This window comes from Poecilia reticulata, chromosome 12, assembly GCF_904066995.2.
Source record: "Poecilia reticulata chromosome 12, P_reticulata-male-v2, whole genome shotgun sequence".
NCBI classification, from domain to species: domain Eukaryota; kingdom Metazoa; phylum Chordata; class Actinopteri; order Cyprinodontiformes; family Poeciliidae; genus Poecilia; species Poecilia reticulata.
Window position 1 is genome coordinate 20,596,093 of NC_088841.1, and position 15,079 is coordinate 20,611,171.

A 15,079-nucleotide genomic window follows, 5' to 3' on the forward strand; every position below is an offset into this window, starting at 1 on the left:
ACAGTATTTTTTCTAAAACAATATTAGAAGATAAACAATGGGTGATTGAGAACAGTTTCACTGTCTAAACCCCCCCCACCCCCCAAATGATTAAGTTAATATTTTAAACACCCTTTACTATCTTATAGTAGATATTGATTCTAATAAAAATGTTAGCATAACTAACTTTTAACATAATTTTTTGTGCATGTTCTCTAAATAACATGTTGTTACTGTTACTTGGAGGTGTCGAAAAGGATGTCAGAGTTTCAAAATCTGACATCTTTGGCAGATTAGAATCAAAGCTGAGCAGAGAATAACACAGAAACATTACTGTACTATCTTCAACTTTTCTGTTATCTGTCAATTTGCTCCTTCAAGAATTCTACAAAATGCCTCAAGCATGCTTCAGAATCGACATGTTGTGGCAGATGGCTTATTTTTTCACCTGTTGTACAAAAACACAAAACTCTATGAAACAGAAAATGAGCTAAATCAATAGCATATGCTGTAAATGTCTCTGGTATATATTTCTCCTGAACAGATGCCCAATTAGCCTATGTGGAAAACATGCGTTTCCTATGAAGTACTTCTCATATTTAGATTTTGATTGCTCAAAATTCAAATGTGAATGCCTGACAGATGCTGAAAATGGCAAACCTCTGGTCTTCCTTGCTCAGTAACAGTTTCCACTCTGAAGACTGTTGTTGTCTTAAAGTGGAAGTGTTGAAGTGTGTGGTACGTTCACTGATTCCTATTTGAATTCCTGACTAGTCTGTCAACTAGTCAAATATAAAATTGTCTGATTATAGTCATCAGCCAGTTTTTCCATCCTCTCTAATGAATAGTTTGCAATATTATTGAGATCAAATTGTTTTTTAATTTACCTCCATGAGATATGAGATAAATCAAAATCTTCCAAGAAATGTATCACTTTTACCTATTCTCACTTTGTTAATGACGTAACTGCCAATTATCAGTTTGAAAATCTTAATAGCCGAACCAATAACAAATTTATTCAGTAGTCAGTATATCATTTTCATGTACAGTCTCTTATAAACTAGAATTCATACTCATGGGAAACTGATGTATCTTCCAATGAATGTGCATTGTATTTTTGGCTCCAGATATTACTAACATAATGGCTGTTACATAGGATGTTGCAGTCCAAACAAAACATTGAGCTGTTGCAAAAAAAAAAAAAAAGCACAACTGACTTGACTGAATGATAAAGTCTGTAGTTTCCCTTCAACCTATTTCTGTCACAAATTTGGTTTACCACTCTCCTGCGTCAGTGTTTGTCATTTCATTCCTTTTTCTCTTATCCCTTCTTTATGGACCTATATGAAATATGCTGTCTAGGCTTCAACACATAATTAGAAACTGCTGAACCGTGGCTTCAACACAGGAGCTTTTCTTGTATCTGTTTGGTAAACGGGTAAACGGAGACGGTGATTCAGAGTCCTGTTCAATATCTTCATGGCCAGTATATAGTACACCAGGCCTGGAATGGTGCTGTACAATACATTTAAGTAGATAAGAGGATAAAGGGAGAGGGAGACCAGTGGATGCAGAAGGCAGAATGGATAAATGGACTGATAGATCAGGAATAAAGAGAGAATGAAGGGATGAAGTAGCAGATAGAAGAATTATGATTTGTCTCCATCAGCAGTGTTTTCTAAAAACAAGGGTAAAGCTAATTTATTATTTGTACTTTAATTAGACATGCAAGACTAAGCCAAGACTAAAAAGTCTTAATTAAAATTAAGTGACCATTTTAGCTAACAACACCTTTTATCATATCATGCAGTTATTGTTTGCACTTTAGTGCACTTGCTGTTGCAACTGACCTAATGTGAGGGTAATCTTCCATGTGGTGAGGCTTTGACTTTTACCTGACTTTGTTCAAGCTTTTTTTAACAATGTCATGATGTGTCTAACTAGTTATACACTGTGCTGATGGCTTATTACTGTATATTAGAGAAGGACCGCGGAGCCTTTGGGACAATTCCCATCATCGCCTGTCCTTGGAACACACAGACATTTGTGCATTATCTCACATGAACCTGCACACACACCATTGAAGCACAGCCAAGCACACAATGTGACCATTTATGACATCCACGTGTATATGCATCAATTTCTTTTTTTTTTTTATAAAGCTTTCCTTTTGGCTAGTGCATAACTTGAATGTCCAATAGCTAAGCTATACTGGTAATTAATATTTATGGTGGCAGATGACCACTGAATCACTAGACTGCATCCCAAAGCCTTCACATTTAAACAACCAGAGCTTAAAAAAATGGATTCTCCATCTCTCACTGTCTGCCAAAGTAATAATAATGCATCATGAAGTTGATTTGTTTCATAATATGAAAATAAACCATTGCATTCCCCTTTGAAGAGGTACAGTTTGTCCCAGAGTTGGTGTGTGATCAATGGGTTTTTGGAAAATTGAGGAGTGTGTGTGGGATCCCACAGGCCAAAAGGGGTTTATTTGTGTGCACAGTTGCTTCCCCATGCCTTTGCAATTGAAATGTTTTTACAGCAGCTTCCATTCATTGTCTCAGTCCAAAAGTTCTCTACCTGTTTAAACATCTAAAATCATTAACTGTGCAAACATCCACATTCAAGTGTGTTTATTTGTCATATAGTTTGAAGAAAACACGAAGATTGTCAGTCAGGGTTTAAAAGTGTCACAAAAATTCAGCAGGTGATATGAATACATTTGGTCATTTGTATTTTGTCTCCATTTTTTTCCTACTTACTTTTGATTTCTATATCGTCTTCCTTTCTTGACCACTCTCTTTATTATTTTAGGAAGTTGGACCTCTGGATTCCATTCCCAAGTACTAATATAACACATTTCTTCCAAGGTTGTCCTGTATTCCTGTATCCCCATAGCACCACACTGTGATAACAATATTATAGCATGCTGATCCTGTGCTCAGGATAATATGCAATGTTCATTTTCTGGCCCAATAGTGATTTTCATGTAAACTTAGGTGAGTTAATTATGGTTTCATCTCACCAAAGTTTTGTTTTCCCATGTTTTCTGCTTTATATACATTACATATAGCAAATCTTAAGCAAAACATCTTAAACATTCTCTTAACAATCCTTTTATTCTTGCCAGAAATCTTATCAAGGCCAGCTTTCTAAAATGTACAATAAAAAGTTTTCCTGACAACAGATTCTCCCACCTAAGCAGATGATCTCTGCAGCTCTTAGAGGGTCACTGTGGGGCTCTTAGCTTCTTTTCTCATCAGTGCTTTTCTTTCCCTTGCTCTGTGCTGGTTTGCACTTTTCTCATATTCTTTCTGTTTTCACACTATGGATTCAACAGTGTTCCGAGACATTCAGTGCTTATGGCATATTATATGAAAACCCTGTTTTAAACATCTTCACAACATGTAATATTTTTTATTTATTTATTTGAAATATATTTATATATTGTAGCGAAGAATTGACAATGATATTAAGCTAAACACACCAGAATATCAGCCTGGCTTTCATGTTGGCAAATGTTAATCAGAAGAAATAACACTCTATAAGCTAGACAATACACTTAATACAGTGGTACAGCAAAATCAAAATGTGTTAACTTAGAAAGTACTTACATTTGTCATTTGGTGAACAACCATGGCTCCTTCTCTGTACATCTGAAGAATTCTCCTCAGTTTTTACGAGGCCTTTCACGCTCAACCAGGACTGCAGAAACGTTTGGAGTTCTCTACTACTGAGCAAGAAAACACTGGAGTGGAGCTAAAATTGAGAATAAAAATAAAATAAGAAACCAAAAGTTTCAAAATACTGGGCTCTTTGTGTGGCAGATTTATTGGAGCTGCAATGTAAAGAGGATCGTTGTCAAAGCAAAAAATTTCGTAAAGTTTTTCTGCTACTAATTGTGGTCAAATCTATTTAAATAGGCTGAACTAATGTGACTGCTTCGTATGAGGATCATATGTTCATATCAACCTGTCTAATATCCAACATCTGGCATGGTGTCTGTTTTTTGTGCTTTGATTACATCCGGATTCATTTTGTTCTGCATCTAATGAAGTTGATATAAAAGCTCAAAAATGAAATGAGATGCTAATTTACTCTTGGATTTCCTGGAATCCCTCTCCTGCCATTTTTTAATTGGTTTAACCTTCTGTGTCTTTTGTAAAGTATACACACACACACACACACATGCATACACAAGACCACACAAGTAGCACTACACAAATGGACATCTGAGTCAATTCCAGTCACAGTCCCAAACACCTGTCTGCCAATCTTCCAACTGTGTTTCGTCTACTATTTCCTGGCCAGATTTTGTGTGAGCCCACATTTGTGTTCATATGTCCGTGTGGATGTGTGTGTGTGTGTGTGTGTGCTAACAGCCTGACGACAACAGATAAGGTGGCAGTCATCTTATCGTCCTGAGCCAACCTACCCGAAACCCCTCACAAACCTCAGGTGTCACAACCTGCTTGCGATTCCCCAAGCACTGCCTCATTTTCATGTCAGTTTGCTGCTCTCTCTTGGTCCCTACCCTGCCCGCACCCCCCCCCCCCTGTCCCACCACTCTTTTTGATAGACAGTGTAAGCTCATTTTGGCCCAGTTCTACTTTTTCAGTTCCCCTGCATGCTTCCGTTTTCAAATCCACAAGCTGTTTTGATCTTGCTCGGTACCCAGTTGGCTGTACGATCAGTCACTATGTTGTTTGAACAACCTTGGCGGAATTTGCTATCTTGCTCCCTCACATTTTGCCCACAAAACACATTTTAGAAAATTAATGAATAACAAAATCTTCCCCTTATTTCACTAACTTACCCCCCTTTTTACACTGGAATTTGCTTGGAGGGGTTTAATACATGTGTCATGATGTGCGGTGGTTGGAGGTGAGAAAGACGCTGGTGAAGCCAGGTAGTAATGAAAATTATGATTTAATAAAGAACCATGAAAACAAACTCAAAATGACAGCAAGCACTGGGAGCAAACAGACGACGAATGAATGACATTAGACAAGAACCCGACAAGAGACGAAGACAACAGGTGGACTTAAATACACGTGGAGGGTAATCAGGAAACTAGACACAGCTGGGATCAATCAACAGGGAGGACAGACTAACAGGAAGGAAACTGAACACAGAAAACCCTAAAAAATAAACACACAGAAACACGGATCATAACATTTACACAAGCTACATTTCACGCAGTACTTTTTTTCAAAATGTCTTATTTTATGAGCCGTTTAATTTTGACATTTTTATGTGCTCGAAGGAAAAAAACTATTTATGAACCATTAGTTTTCTTTTAACTTGACAATTTGTCTGATGTGTGACGGGGTTCTGTTAGGACTTGGACAAAAATGACAGACCGATGCCGTATTTCACTAGTGTGCTTATCTTCAGGTGAAAAAAAAAGTTCAAGAAGCTGTGCAGCATATTTACAATGGATGTCCAGGCAGGTTAAAAAACAGACACGAAAATCAAAACAACCCAAAAAACTGCAGTGTCTTTATAGCAGCTCAAAAGTCCATCACCTTCAGCATGACCTGTTCAGAGTTTAAACTCAGTTTGACTCCCTGTGGGGGGCAGAGCCCTCTTTTACAGCCTCAGGCTCCGCCCACAGGAAGACAAAAACAAAACAAAAAAACTAAATAATTACTTCTAGCACAAGTAAACGATTATCAGAATATACAAAACAAATAACATAATGATAACACTGAAAAAAAGGGGGGAAAAAAAGACAACCTGTTTCCAAAATAGAACACTCAATTAACGCAACGTCCAGATGACGTCACAAATACGTTATCACGTGGTCCCTCGCACCGTGCCTCAAACTGGAAACAGCTTGACTTGAATATTTGGACAGGGAAAATGTTTTTACACTCAAAACTACAAGTTTGAATGAACATGACAACTGAGGCAGTAATACCATGTGTGCACTGCACTCACAACAAACCGCGCCAGTTTTTGCTGACACCAAAAAGTAAGTTATTTCGGGTGTGGGTGTTTATGCCTGTTGAACGACGTTTTAGCTCGTGACAGCTCCTCCGTCACATTATAAACAAGCAATAGCAAAAAAAAAAAAAAAAATGCACTGAAGCTTGTAATTGTTATGTAACAAAAACAGAGAAACTGTAAATCTATGGTACGTTGATCGTACTTGTTCTTTAAAGTATATTTTTGAACAACATAGCGATAAATGCTTTCTTTTTCTTTTCTTGGTCTTGAGTCACCTAACCTTTCAATGCCAATTTTTTTTTTTTTTTTTATCTGGCTAAAATCACCTTTGCGTGTATTAGGCTATGTTTTGGTGGAAGAGTCTCAGAATGTTTCAGCTGCAGGGATGGCCAAATACAGATCAATGTGTAAACAGCAACCAGTGTTTTAGATGATAATTGTAGGGAAGAGTGCCTTACCTTCCATGCTGAAATTTCAGCTCCAAGCCCACCAACAATCAGACTGATGTAGAACATTATAAAGTAGAAAAGTGAGCCCCATTTCACTCCAAACCAATCTCTACATCTGCTGTAATGGATGCAATTATTGGATCAATTTTCTTTTTTGTCTTGTTAACCCCTTGTTGCAGCCTAAGTCAAATGGAGCCAATGCGTATTAAAGCTGTAAAACTGAAAGAAGAGATTTACCATGCACCGCATGGGCTTTTTTTTGTCTGTAAAGCCGTTTATGCCAGGCTTATTTATTTTATAGTACTACTCATGGTGTTGATTAAACTAAAACCTGGACATGGGGGATGCAACAATGACCACTTGCCAAACTCCATTGAATGTCTATGAATATTGGAAATGTGTATGAAACACATTGTAATTGTTTATTGATGGGTATAGAAACCTAGGCTTTGACCTGTTTAAGTTCCAAGTTTTGGGATAATAAAGATAAAGACCAATTCAGTAAATAAGTATATCATTAAAAACTCAATTCATTTCAGTAACTCAATTCTATGAGTGAAACTAATTATTTTTTATTTCTGATAATTATGATGAGGATTGTCTGCTTATACAGCTAATGAAATCATGTTTAAGATAAAAAAAATCACATCAAGCAAAAAAAAAGAAAAAGAAAAAAGTTCAGAAATTTGGAATTAATAAGAAACATGTTTAAAATCTACTCAGAAGTTATTATTTTTAAAAAGGTACATTTTATCTGACAAACAAACCTCATCGGAATGCATATTCTAATTTGTTGAATATAACTGTAAAAGATGTCACAGTGGATTTGTACATCAGAAACATGTCTTAATTGATTCGAATTATATGTATTAATCACTTCACTCTGCAAAAAGACCTATGTGTGACTTACAGGTAACTGTAACTGTAAGTCACCTGCAAGTTAACTGTAAGCACAACCCTCACCGGCAGTTGAAGCTTGGCTGACCTCTATTCTGACCATGATCTCCGGCAGGATCTATAAAGCCCCTCTGGTGTTTATCAATGCGTGAAGGAAAAGCAAGTCAGGCAGGAAGACACACTGTAAATAAAGGGCTTCATTTTCACGCCTTGGTCTCTGTGAGAAACAAATCACTTTATCTTATAATGACACACTTTAACAGCCATGACAGTGTCATGCAGGTCCCTGTAAATGTACATTGATACAATTAAAGTAAAGTTTTAGTCACTGGACTGAGAAATCAAAGTAGTTTAAATTTACCTATCCAAATGCTCAATTTTTACCATGTAAACAGAGAAACTGTTTACATGGAAACATTGAAAAATGTTCAATTTTTACCATGTAAAAAATGTTCAATTTTTACCATGTAAAAATTGAACATTTTTGCATGGTTTGTTCAAAGGCTCAGACTCCATGCAGGTTTCATATTTCCATCATTAGAGAAATGATGAACACACATATGGAGGGGTAATGTCTTGTAGTACTGTATATGGATATCTGGATGATTATACATTTTTTATACAAAGAAAAGAGCAGCTTGTATGCAGCGTTTAAAGATGACTACTTAGTTTGTATTTCAAATGCATTATACAGTGAATATACAGTTCATGTTGGCTTTGTATTAATGGCCACATTTGCTTTGCATGGCTGTGAGACTCACATTTACTCCCTTTAATCTTTACTGGGCTGATGAAAGTCCTCATTTGCCTTCCTCTCTCTGTCCTTTCTGTTTGCTTCACACCACACCATAACAAAGTCCTCAATCATCCTTTTACGTTAGTAAAACGCATCTGCTCGGTGATCTGCTCGGTCAGATGACGGTTATGAAGCCGATTTTTGTTCTTACAAAGTGAACCCTCCACGTCCAGTTTGCTGTTTTAACCTGTGATGTCCAAACTCTGCAATGTATTTTTGTGAAAATGTATTCACCACCTTGCAGATCTCTGTTTTTCCTTTGTTGCACCTAAATGTTAAAATTATTTTTTGAATTGCTTCAATTCAGCTACATTGGAGAGGTATTTTTTTTAGCATGAGCAGCATGTTTAAGGTCATGCCACAGCAATGTGACTGGATTTAAGTCCAGACAGATTTAATTAGTCCACTTCAAAACTGTCCTTTCGTTTTTTTTTTAAATATTCATAACCCACCATGTTCTTAACAGCAATAATCAACCAGTTATGCAGACATCCAGGTCTTGAAGCAGCAAATTAGCTCCAGGACATCACACTATTGCCTTCATGTTTGCATTGGGATGGTAGTTTGGTTCTCCCATAGTCCATATGGTGAAGTGTCAGCAGAATGTCCTTTTTTTGTAACGATTTATTTGTTTACACATTGTAACACGTATTCCAAAACGTTCCAATTTAGTTTTTTTTTCAGTCAGCAGTATTTCTAGGACAACAAAAAAGTGGTCTTGTGGGTTGTCAAGACGATTTTTGGAAAATGTTAGTCAGATTTTGGTATTCCTTTTGGTCAGCTGTGGATTTAATCTTAGGACTCTACCAAGGATCCAATTATTTTTGCATAGCCTCTTTTTTAATAAAATTATTTTATTTTTTTTTAATCATAAGCACTGACTGAGGCAAGTGAAGACCGACATGCCTTGGGTGATGTTCTTCCTTTACTTTCTGAATATCAACAGCTCATATGATCGTTAGCTAGCTAATCCTGATAAGGTTCACCACTGTTCCATGTTGTGTGGGTCACAACTCACTGTAGTTCTCTTTCATCCTAAAGACTTCAAAATTGGTTTGTAACATTTCCAGATTGACATATTTCAAAGACTCTGTTTCTAATATGTTTGTAAATTTCTATGGATTGTTGTATGGTGTGTTGCGTTTAAGTGAATTCTATGGTTTTATAATTCTCCAGATCTGGACTAAGGCCTGTGTGTAATTACATACTCTGACCCCAAAAATCTGGTCAGTTATTTCATAATTTATTTGTCTGGAGAATTATCTTTTCATATAGGGTCAGGTTTGTTTCAATTTAGTTTTTTTCCTCCTAAAAAAATGAAATGGTCATTTAAACACTTCTTTCTTCTCATGTTCTCTTTTCCGATCAGCTTTGTTTAATGGCCTCATTCATTTCACTGCGACAAAGAAGTTGAAATGAAACTAAATCTGAAAGGTGAAAAAAAAATTTATATCAAAGGATTTCATCATATAATTGGATTTAATTTTTTTTATGACCTGTAAGATGACTTGCAAATTTAGAGATTAAGATCCTCCTGCTCCTGTTTATGTTTTTTTGTAATTCTATGTCCCATGTGCTCTTTTACCAATGAGAATTTTCAGATGCTGTTTCAGCCACCACTCTGGTACTATTTCTGTGGACACAGCTGTTCACTTTAGCACTTATAGATGAGATTTAGAAAACTGCTTAGTGGCACAGATTGGGCATCTATACTCTATCATTGCAGATTTTTTAAATCCAGTAGGATAGCTTATATTTGATAGCACTTATGCTGCAGCTCGTTTTAGACAGAGTGCATAAATATGTTGCCGTTTTGTAAGAAACAATCTTGCCTTTGACCTTTGTGTACTTTGCTGAATGTATTCGACAGCCTTATGTTTTAAAGGATCTTACCTTTAACTATAACAGCAGTCAAATACAGTGTCTCTCCACACTCTTTCCTAACCTTTTCTTGCAGTTGGCTAATTATAGGCCTCACTCCGAGAGAACAAAAAAAGAAAGAGGGAAGAAGTAAATAATCGGTGAGCTGCCAGCTAAATTCGTATTGGATTTCCTACAATGCTCTGCTCAGTTGCTTTTAGGACTTCTTTAAGTGCATTGATTTAAAGGGGCAGCATGCAAGCATAACCTTAAAATTGTCTGTCTTGACTTTAGCTTTTTATCCAAACTTATTTCCACTCTGGATAAGGTGAATGCAACTTTTATGTTATTTTACGTGCTAATTGCAGGACAGTTGTCCGCACTGTTCTCTACCAAGAATATATTGTGTTTCACTTCTATCTGGAGCCATTCTGCATGGAGTGTGCATGTTCTCCAGGTGGATGTATGTGATCCCTCCATGGCCTCTGGCTTTCTCCCACAGCCCCAAAATATGGATTTTAGGTTAATTGGTTACTCTAATGGTCGCTAAGTATGTAAGCCTGTTAATATATCACCTTTGAGACTATTGCATAACTGCCTTTTTTATTGGAGAACAAAGATATATAACATCAGTATGCATTTCTATGCATGTGATGGTAGTAGCTTTGCTGAAATAAATGACTGAAATTTTAATCTCCAGCAAAGCATTATTTCATTAGCATTGTAATGCTAATGAAATAAGTATTACAATGACGCCAAACTTTTAAAAATGTAGAATTTCTGGGGCAAATTTCAGTACAATTATGCTTCTTAATCTCATAATTAGTATGCAGAGGTTCTGTCTGCATTGGAGGTTCACTCACCTCTGCATGCTTATCCCTTGAAGTGACTGACATAGAAGGGGAACTTTACCTGTTTCCTAAAGCTATCAATTAAGTTGCTTTAATTTAAAAACTCATATTGTACATAAAACATTTACCTCTGGCCTCCAGATGGTCAAGTAATGAGTACATAAAAGTAAAAACAAAACAAAACAAAAAAACCAACACCACTGATGTGGTGTAATATAGCAAAGGTAGCAGATTATGTTTCACACATTATTCCAATATACTTGTGCTATACAAAATGGTGGCGCGTGAATGATGCACATACTTGCACAAAAATGTACCTAACATGTACTTAACTAAAATTCACAAGCTGTGATTTATTTCTTTGCATTTAGGTTCCCCATCCTAAGACATCATATTTTGACTAACTTCATAAATGTACGGTTAATGTTTCTAGTTCCTGTGACGACAAGTTTGCAAACTGCTTGCAAACATTTTCCAATATTTTTTTTTTCTTTGTGCCATTACAATGTTGTATATGATGTAGATAAACCTTCCATTATCTGTATACTTCAGGAATTTGTATTAGGCCACTGTCAGCCTTAATAATATTTGATGGCGATTATGAGCGTTATTGCACTGCACACATAATTTGTCAGGCTCGACTGTAAAGATGTATTCAGAAAGTGAAATAAGGCAGGAATATGGGGTACTGATGGGTCAGGTTTGTCTTACAGTTGTAACTGATGAAAATCGGTACAATATGAAGATATTGAATAAAGTTGAAACAATTTTTGTGATAATGAATTCACACTTTTCTGTTTGGACTGAATGAGTGCTACAGCAACAGCATCAGCCATCCTGTATGTCAGTGAATGAATCATATACTCTTCCCAAAAGTCTTTTTTCCCTCTGATTATCGACGAAAAGAAGCAGAAAATTTCATGCACATAATCCCATCTTTTAGCTGGCGGCTTAAACATCTGTTTGCAAAGTGTATTATATGACCAGGAAACGAGGCAAGCAGCCCTGCCACTGTTGGAGACCAATCTTACTAATTTTAGTATTCCATAAATCAAAATGTTGCAGCGTGATTCAAAGATTTTTTTTTTTATCAAGTTTTGCCCTTTCAAATAACAATTCTCCCATCCTCATGTGCCATAGTTCTGTGACTGTATATTATTAATGGGAATGGACTTTTGGTGTGTCTGGCTGTGAAACCATGTGATCTGTTATTGGGGTGGTGAAAAGATACATGCTGAGTGTGTAATTATCTCTGAGAGTCGTCTCTCACTATTCATACTCTCTCCAATCTATTTTAATCCCTTCTCTCGTAGCTACAGCGTATTTAGCCCTTTCACTTATTCTCTTGAATTTCTTTTTTTTTCTTGCATGATCACAATTCAGTCTTCTCGTAAACAATTTTAGGCTTGCTTGCTAATGCAACCTCTTTGGAGCTGCAAAGAGGCCTATGGGAGTTTTTTTTGTTTGTTTTTTTGCTGATGTACTTGGTTTTATTTTTGTGTTCTTTGTTGTATTATTATTCAGCTCTGACAATATTTGTTTGTTCTCAGCTTGCATGAAGCTTAACGTGTCACACAGAGGGTTCAGGAACTGCTGAACTGAAATAGTACAGCTGGTGTCAAGGTCTGGGGTAACACTGACACAACATAAATAGACAAAAAGTGCTTTTGGAGCTTGAAAAACTCATAGTGGGGCAAAGAGACGGAGAGCAAAGCAGGTCAAGACAACCTGAGAGGTGGATTGAGGTGTAATAAACACTGTGTGTGCAGAGAAAGAGTGTAGTTGACTAAAAAGTGATGTTTCACATGATGGCACATCCTGCAACATTGGAGCTCAGCAGTATCAGCAAATTCATTTTGCCTTTATTTATTTATTTCCTCTTTTGTCTGCAAGCAAAACAGGCAGCCTTGGCCTGGGACAGGGTTTGTGGAAAGAAATAAGTAGCCTTGAAGACACTGATGCCCTGAGTTACATATATGATGGTGACCCTTAACTCTGTGCTGCAATAGGTGAATAAAAACGAGCAATATGCTTCATAAAATCCCCAGATATTTTGTCATTGTACAACAACTGTAATGGATGTTTTTGTGATTTTATGTGGTAGGGCAACACATAATTTGATAGGCAACTAATTTAGTTACTTATCAAATTTAGTTAAATTAAATCACATTTAATATAAAATACATGTTAGAATAAAAACAAATATTTAAAACGTTTTAAATAAATTATGAAAAGACATCAATTAAAGACTATGTAAAAGGGGAAAAAAACATTCTCACTCTCTAGGGATTTAATTCTTTCATGCCTAGGATTAATTATGAGGAATGTGCTGTTGCAATGACAAATCACATTATAATTGGCTTTTAACTGATAATGTATCTTCAAATAAATCTTGAAATTTAGGATCAAGTGTATAATTTTCCAGCAGATAGTTAATAATTTTACCTTTCATTCATAGAATGTCTGTACATTTAATGCTTCTTGAGTTAAACAAGTAAGCAAGTCAGACTTGGGTTGCCTACCTGCATTTAATTTCACTTTATTTATCTGGAACTCTGCTCCAAGTTCTTCTGAGAACTCCTAAGGTTAGAATGTATTCTAAAACACAATATATGCTATGACTCTGTGCCCTGTGGTTGTTTGAGCTCCTCGTTCTGGACGCTGAATCACTTCATCAGGGCCCTGATGTGGCTTCACTAACAGCCGTTTTAAAGAGGAGCAGATTTGGCTGATGTGCATGACAAGTTAAATTACCATAAAGTAAAAGCTGGTGTGTATATTGTGGGAGTGGAGGTGTGCGCATGCATGTAGAAGTGTGTCTACTGAACAGTGTGAGAAGCGTGTAATAGGCTCACCTATCCATGGCTGCAGACTGATGGGCAGGTGGAAAGAATTGAAACCAGATGGATAGAAATGGCGAATGCACTGTGGAGATAAGGCTGCTGCAAAGGGTTCAGTATTGAAAGCATTAGTTTAACTTTTTTCCCCATTACCACCTAAACCAAAACCTGAAAAACTATAAATTTAATATCTATATAAAAAAGATATTTCTCCTTGGGGGTGTGGCAACATTTTTCGAGGGACAATGCATCTCCCTCCAGCGTCGTATGCGGTCCATAGCTGAATATTATTTTCTCTCTGCAATAAAAAAGATATAGAAAACAATAGATGCTACAAGGCCTTGCAAGAGTGTTAACACATTGTGTTCCTGTTGTCACTTTACAACTTTTTAATATTATGTGTTTATTTGTGCTATATGTGATAAACAGACACATTGTCATACATAATTTTGAATTGCTTTTGTTTTTTCAAAAAAATAAAAAATAAAGGTGTGGTTGTTTTCAGCACTGCTTTTCTCTGTTCAGCCAATTATAAATCACTACATAAGTTTGGTTCATTTGTGGTGGAGCTTAAGCCGCCTCAGTCCACTTTTTGTTGATTTTAATGTTTTTATTAGACAGATGAAAGGCTAAACTGATTCTGCATTTCTATTCAGAAATGTATATGTTTGAGTTCCAAGTTGGAAGAGTTCACACAATCTGAAAAGTGTGATGTGATTTTCCCTAATTTGTTTGATTCATTCATTATCTTTCCTTCAGCTATGCAGTTATCCACCAATTTATCTAACACTTTCTTAACATCTCAGTAAATGCACTAAAGTTGGTAGTTGTAAAATGACAAAATGTGAAAACATTTGAGTTTTTTGAACATGTTTTGCAAGGCATTGTTGCTGGATATCCTTAAATTCTGCATTATTTTTAAGCTGTGTGGCTAGTTATTAAATCCTCTTTTCTGTCTTCTGCTGAATCATTTTCCAGATGAGATACGTTTAGACTGAACCCCAAATCCTGAACATAATGATTAACTATGTCTTATCTGACAGGGTGAAGAGGAAGACGCAGCCAACATTTATCCTGGTCTATGGTAAGTCTCATTCTTGTCTTTGGATTTTACATGGATGAAAGTTTGTTTTTTTCCCTTTCTGTATTTCTGAACTTTTTCACAGTTTTTGAGAGTGAAAACCTTGAATGATTAAAAAAAATCTTCTCAATAAGCTATTGCTGCAACATTTCATGATTTTGTTCCATCAATTCTAAAACCTTTTATTCTTTTGAAACAGCTTACATTCACAACAAACACTCAAGTTCAAGTTAACAATGCGAGCCACGTGTGAGAAAAAAACTCACAGTGTGTACAATTGTTGGTACATAATAATAATAACCCTACACTCTAAGATTGGTAGAATTTTCAAGATTCTCAAGTGTTTTTCTCTAAAATGATTAGGGGAA

At 36.2% G+C, this 15,079-nt stretch overlaps 1 protein-coding gene across 3 annotated transcripts in view; it reads left to right on the forward strand.

Annotated features, from left to right (window-relative positions):
* Positions 1–15,079, forward strand: part of cntfr (ciliary neurotrophic factor receptor) — a 238,153-nt gene that overhangs the window by 26,132 nt on the left and 196,942 nt on the right. Inside the window, exons 1-2 of one of the 3 annotated variants that reach the window (XM_081614023.1) lie at positions 5,827–5,962; positions 14,674–14,714. In XM_081614023.1, coding sequence (XP_081470149.1) covers positions 5,910–5,962; positions 14,674–14,714 — 94 coding nt within the window. In that variant the 5' untranslated portion in view covers positions 5,827–5,909. Of the gene's footprint in view, positions 1–5,826; positions 5,963–14,673; positions 14,715–15,079 lie in introns of those variants that run through there. The other 2 variants (XM_008423849.3, XM_008423847.3) reach the window with 2 other exon arrangements.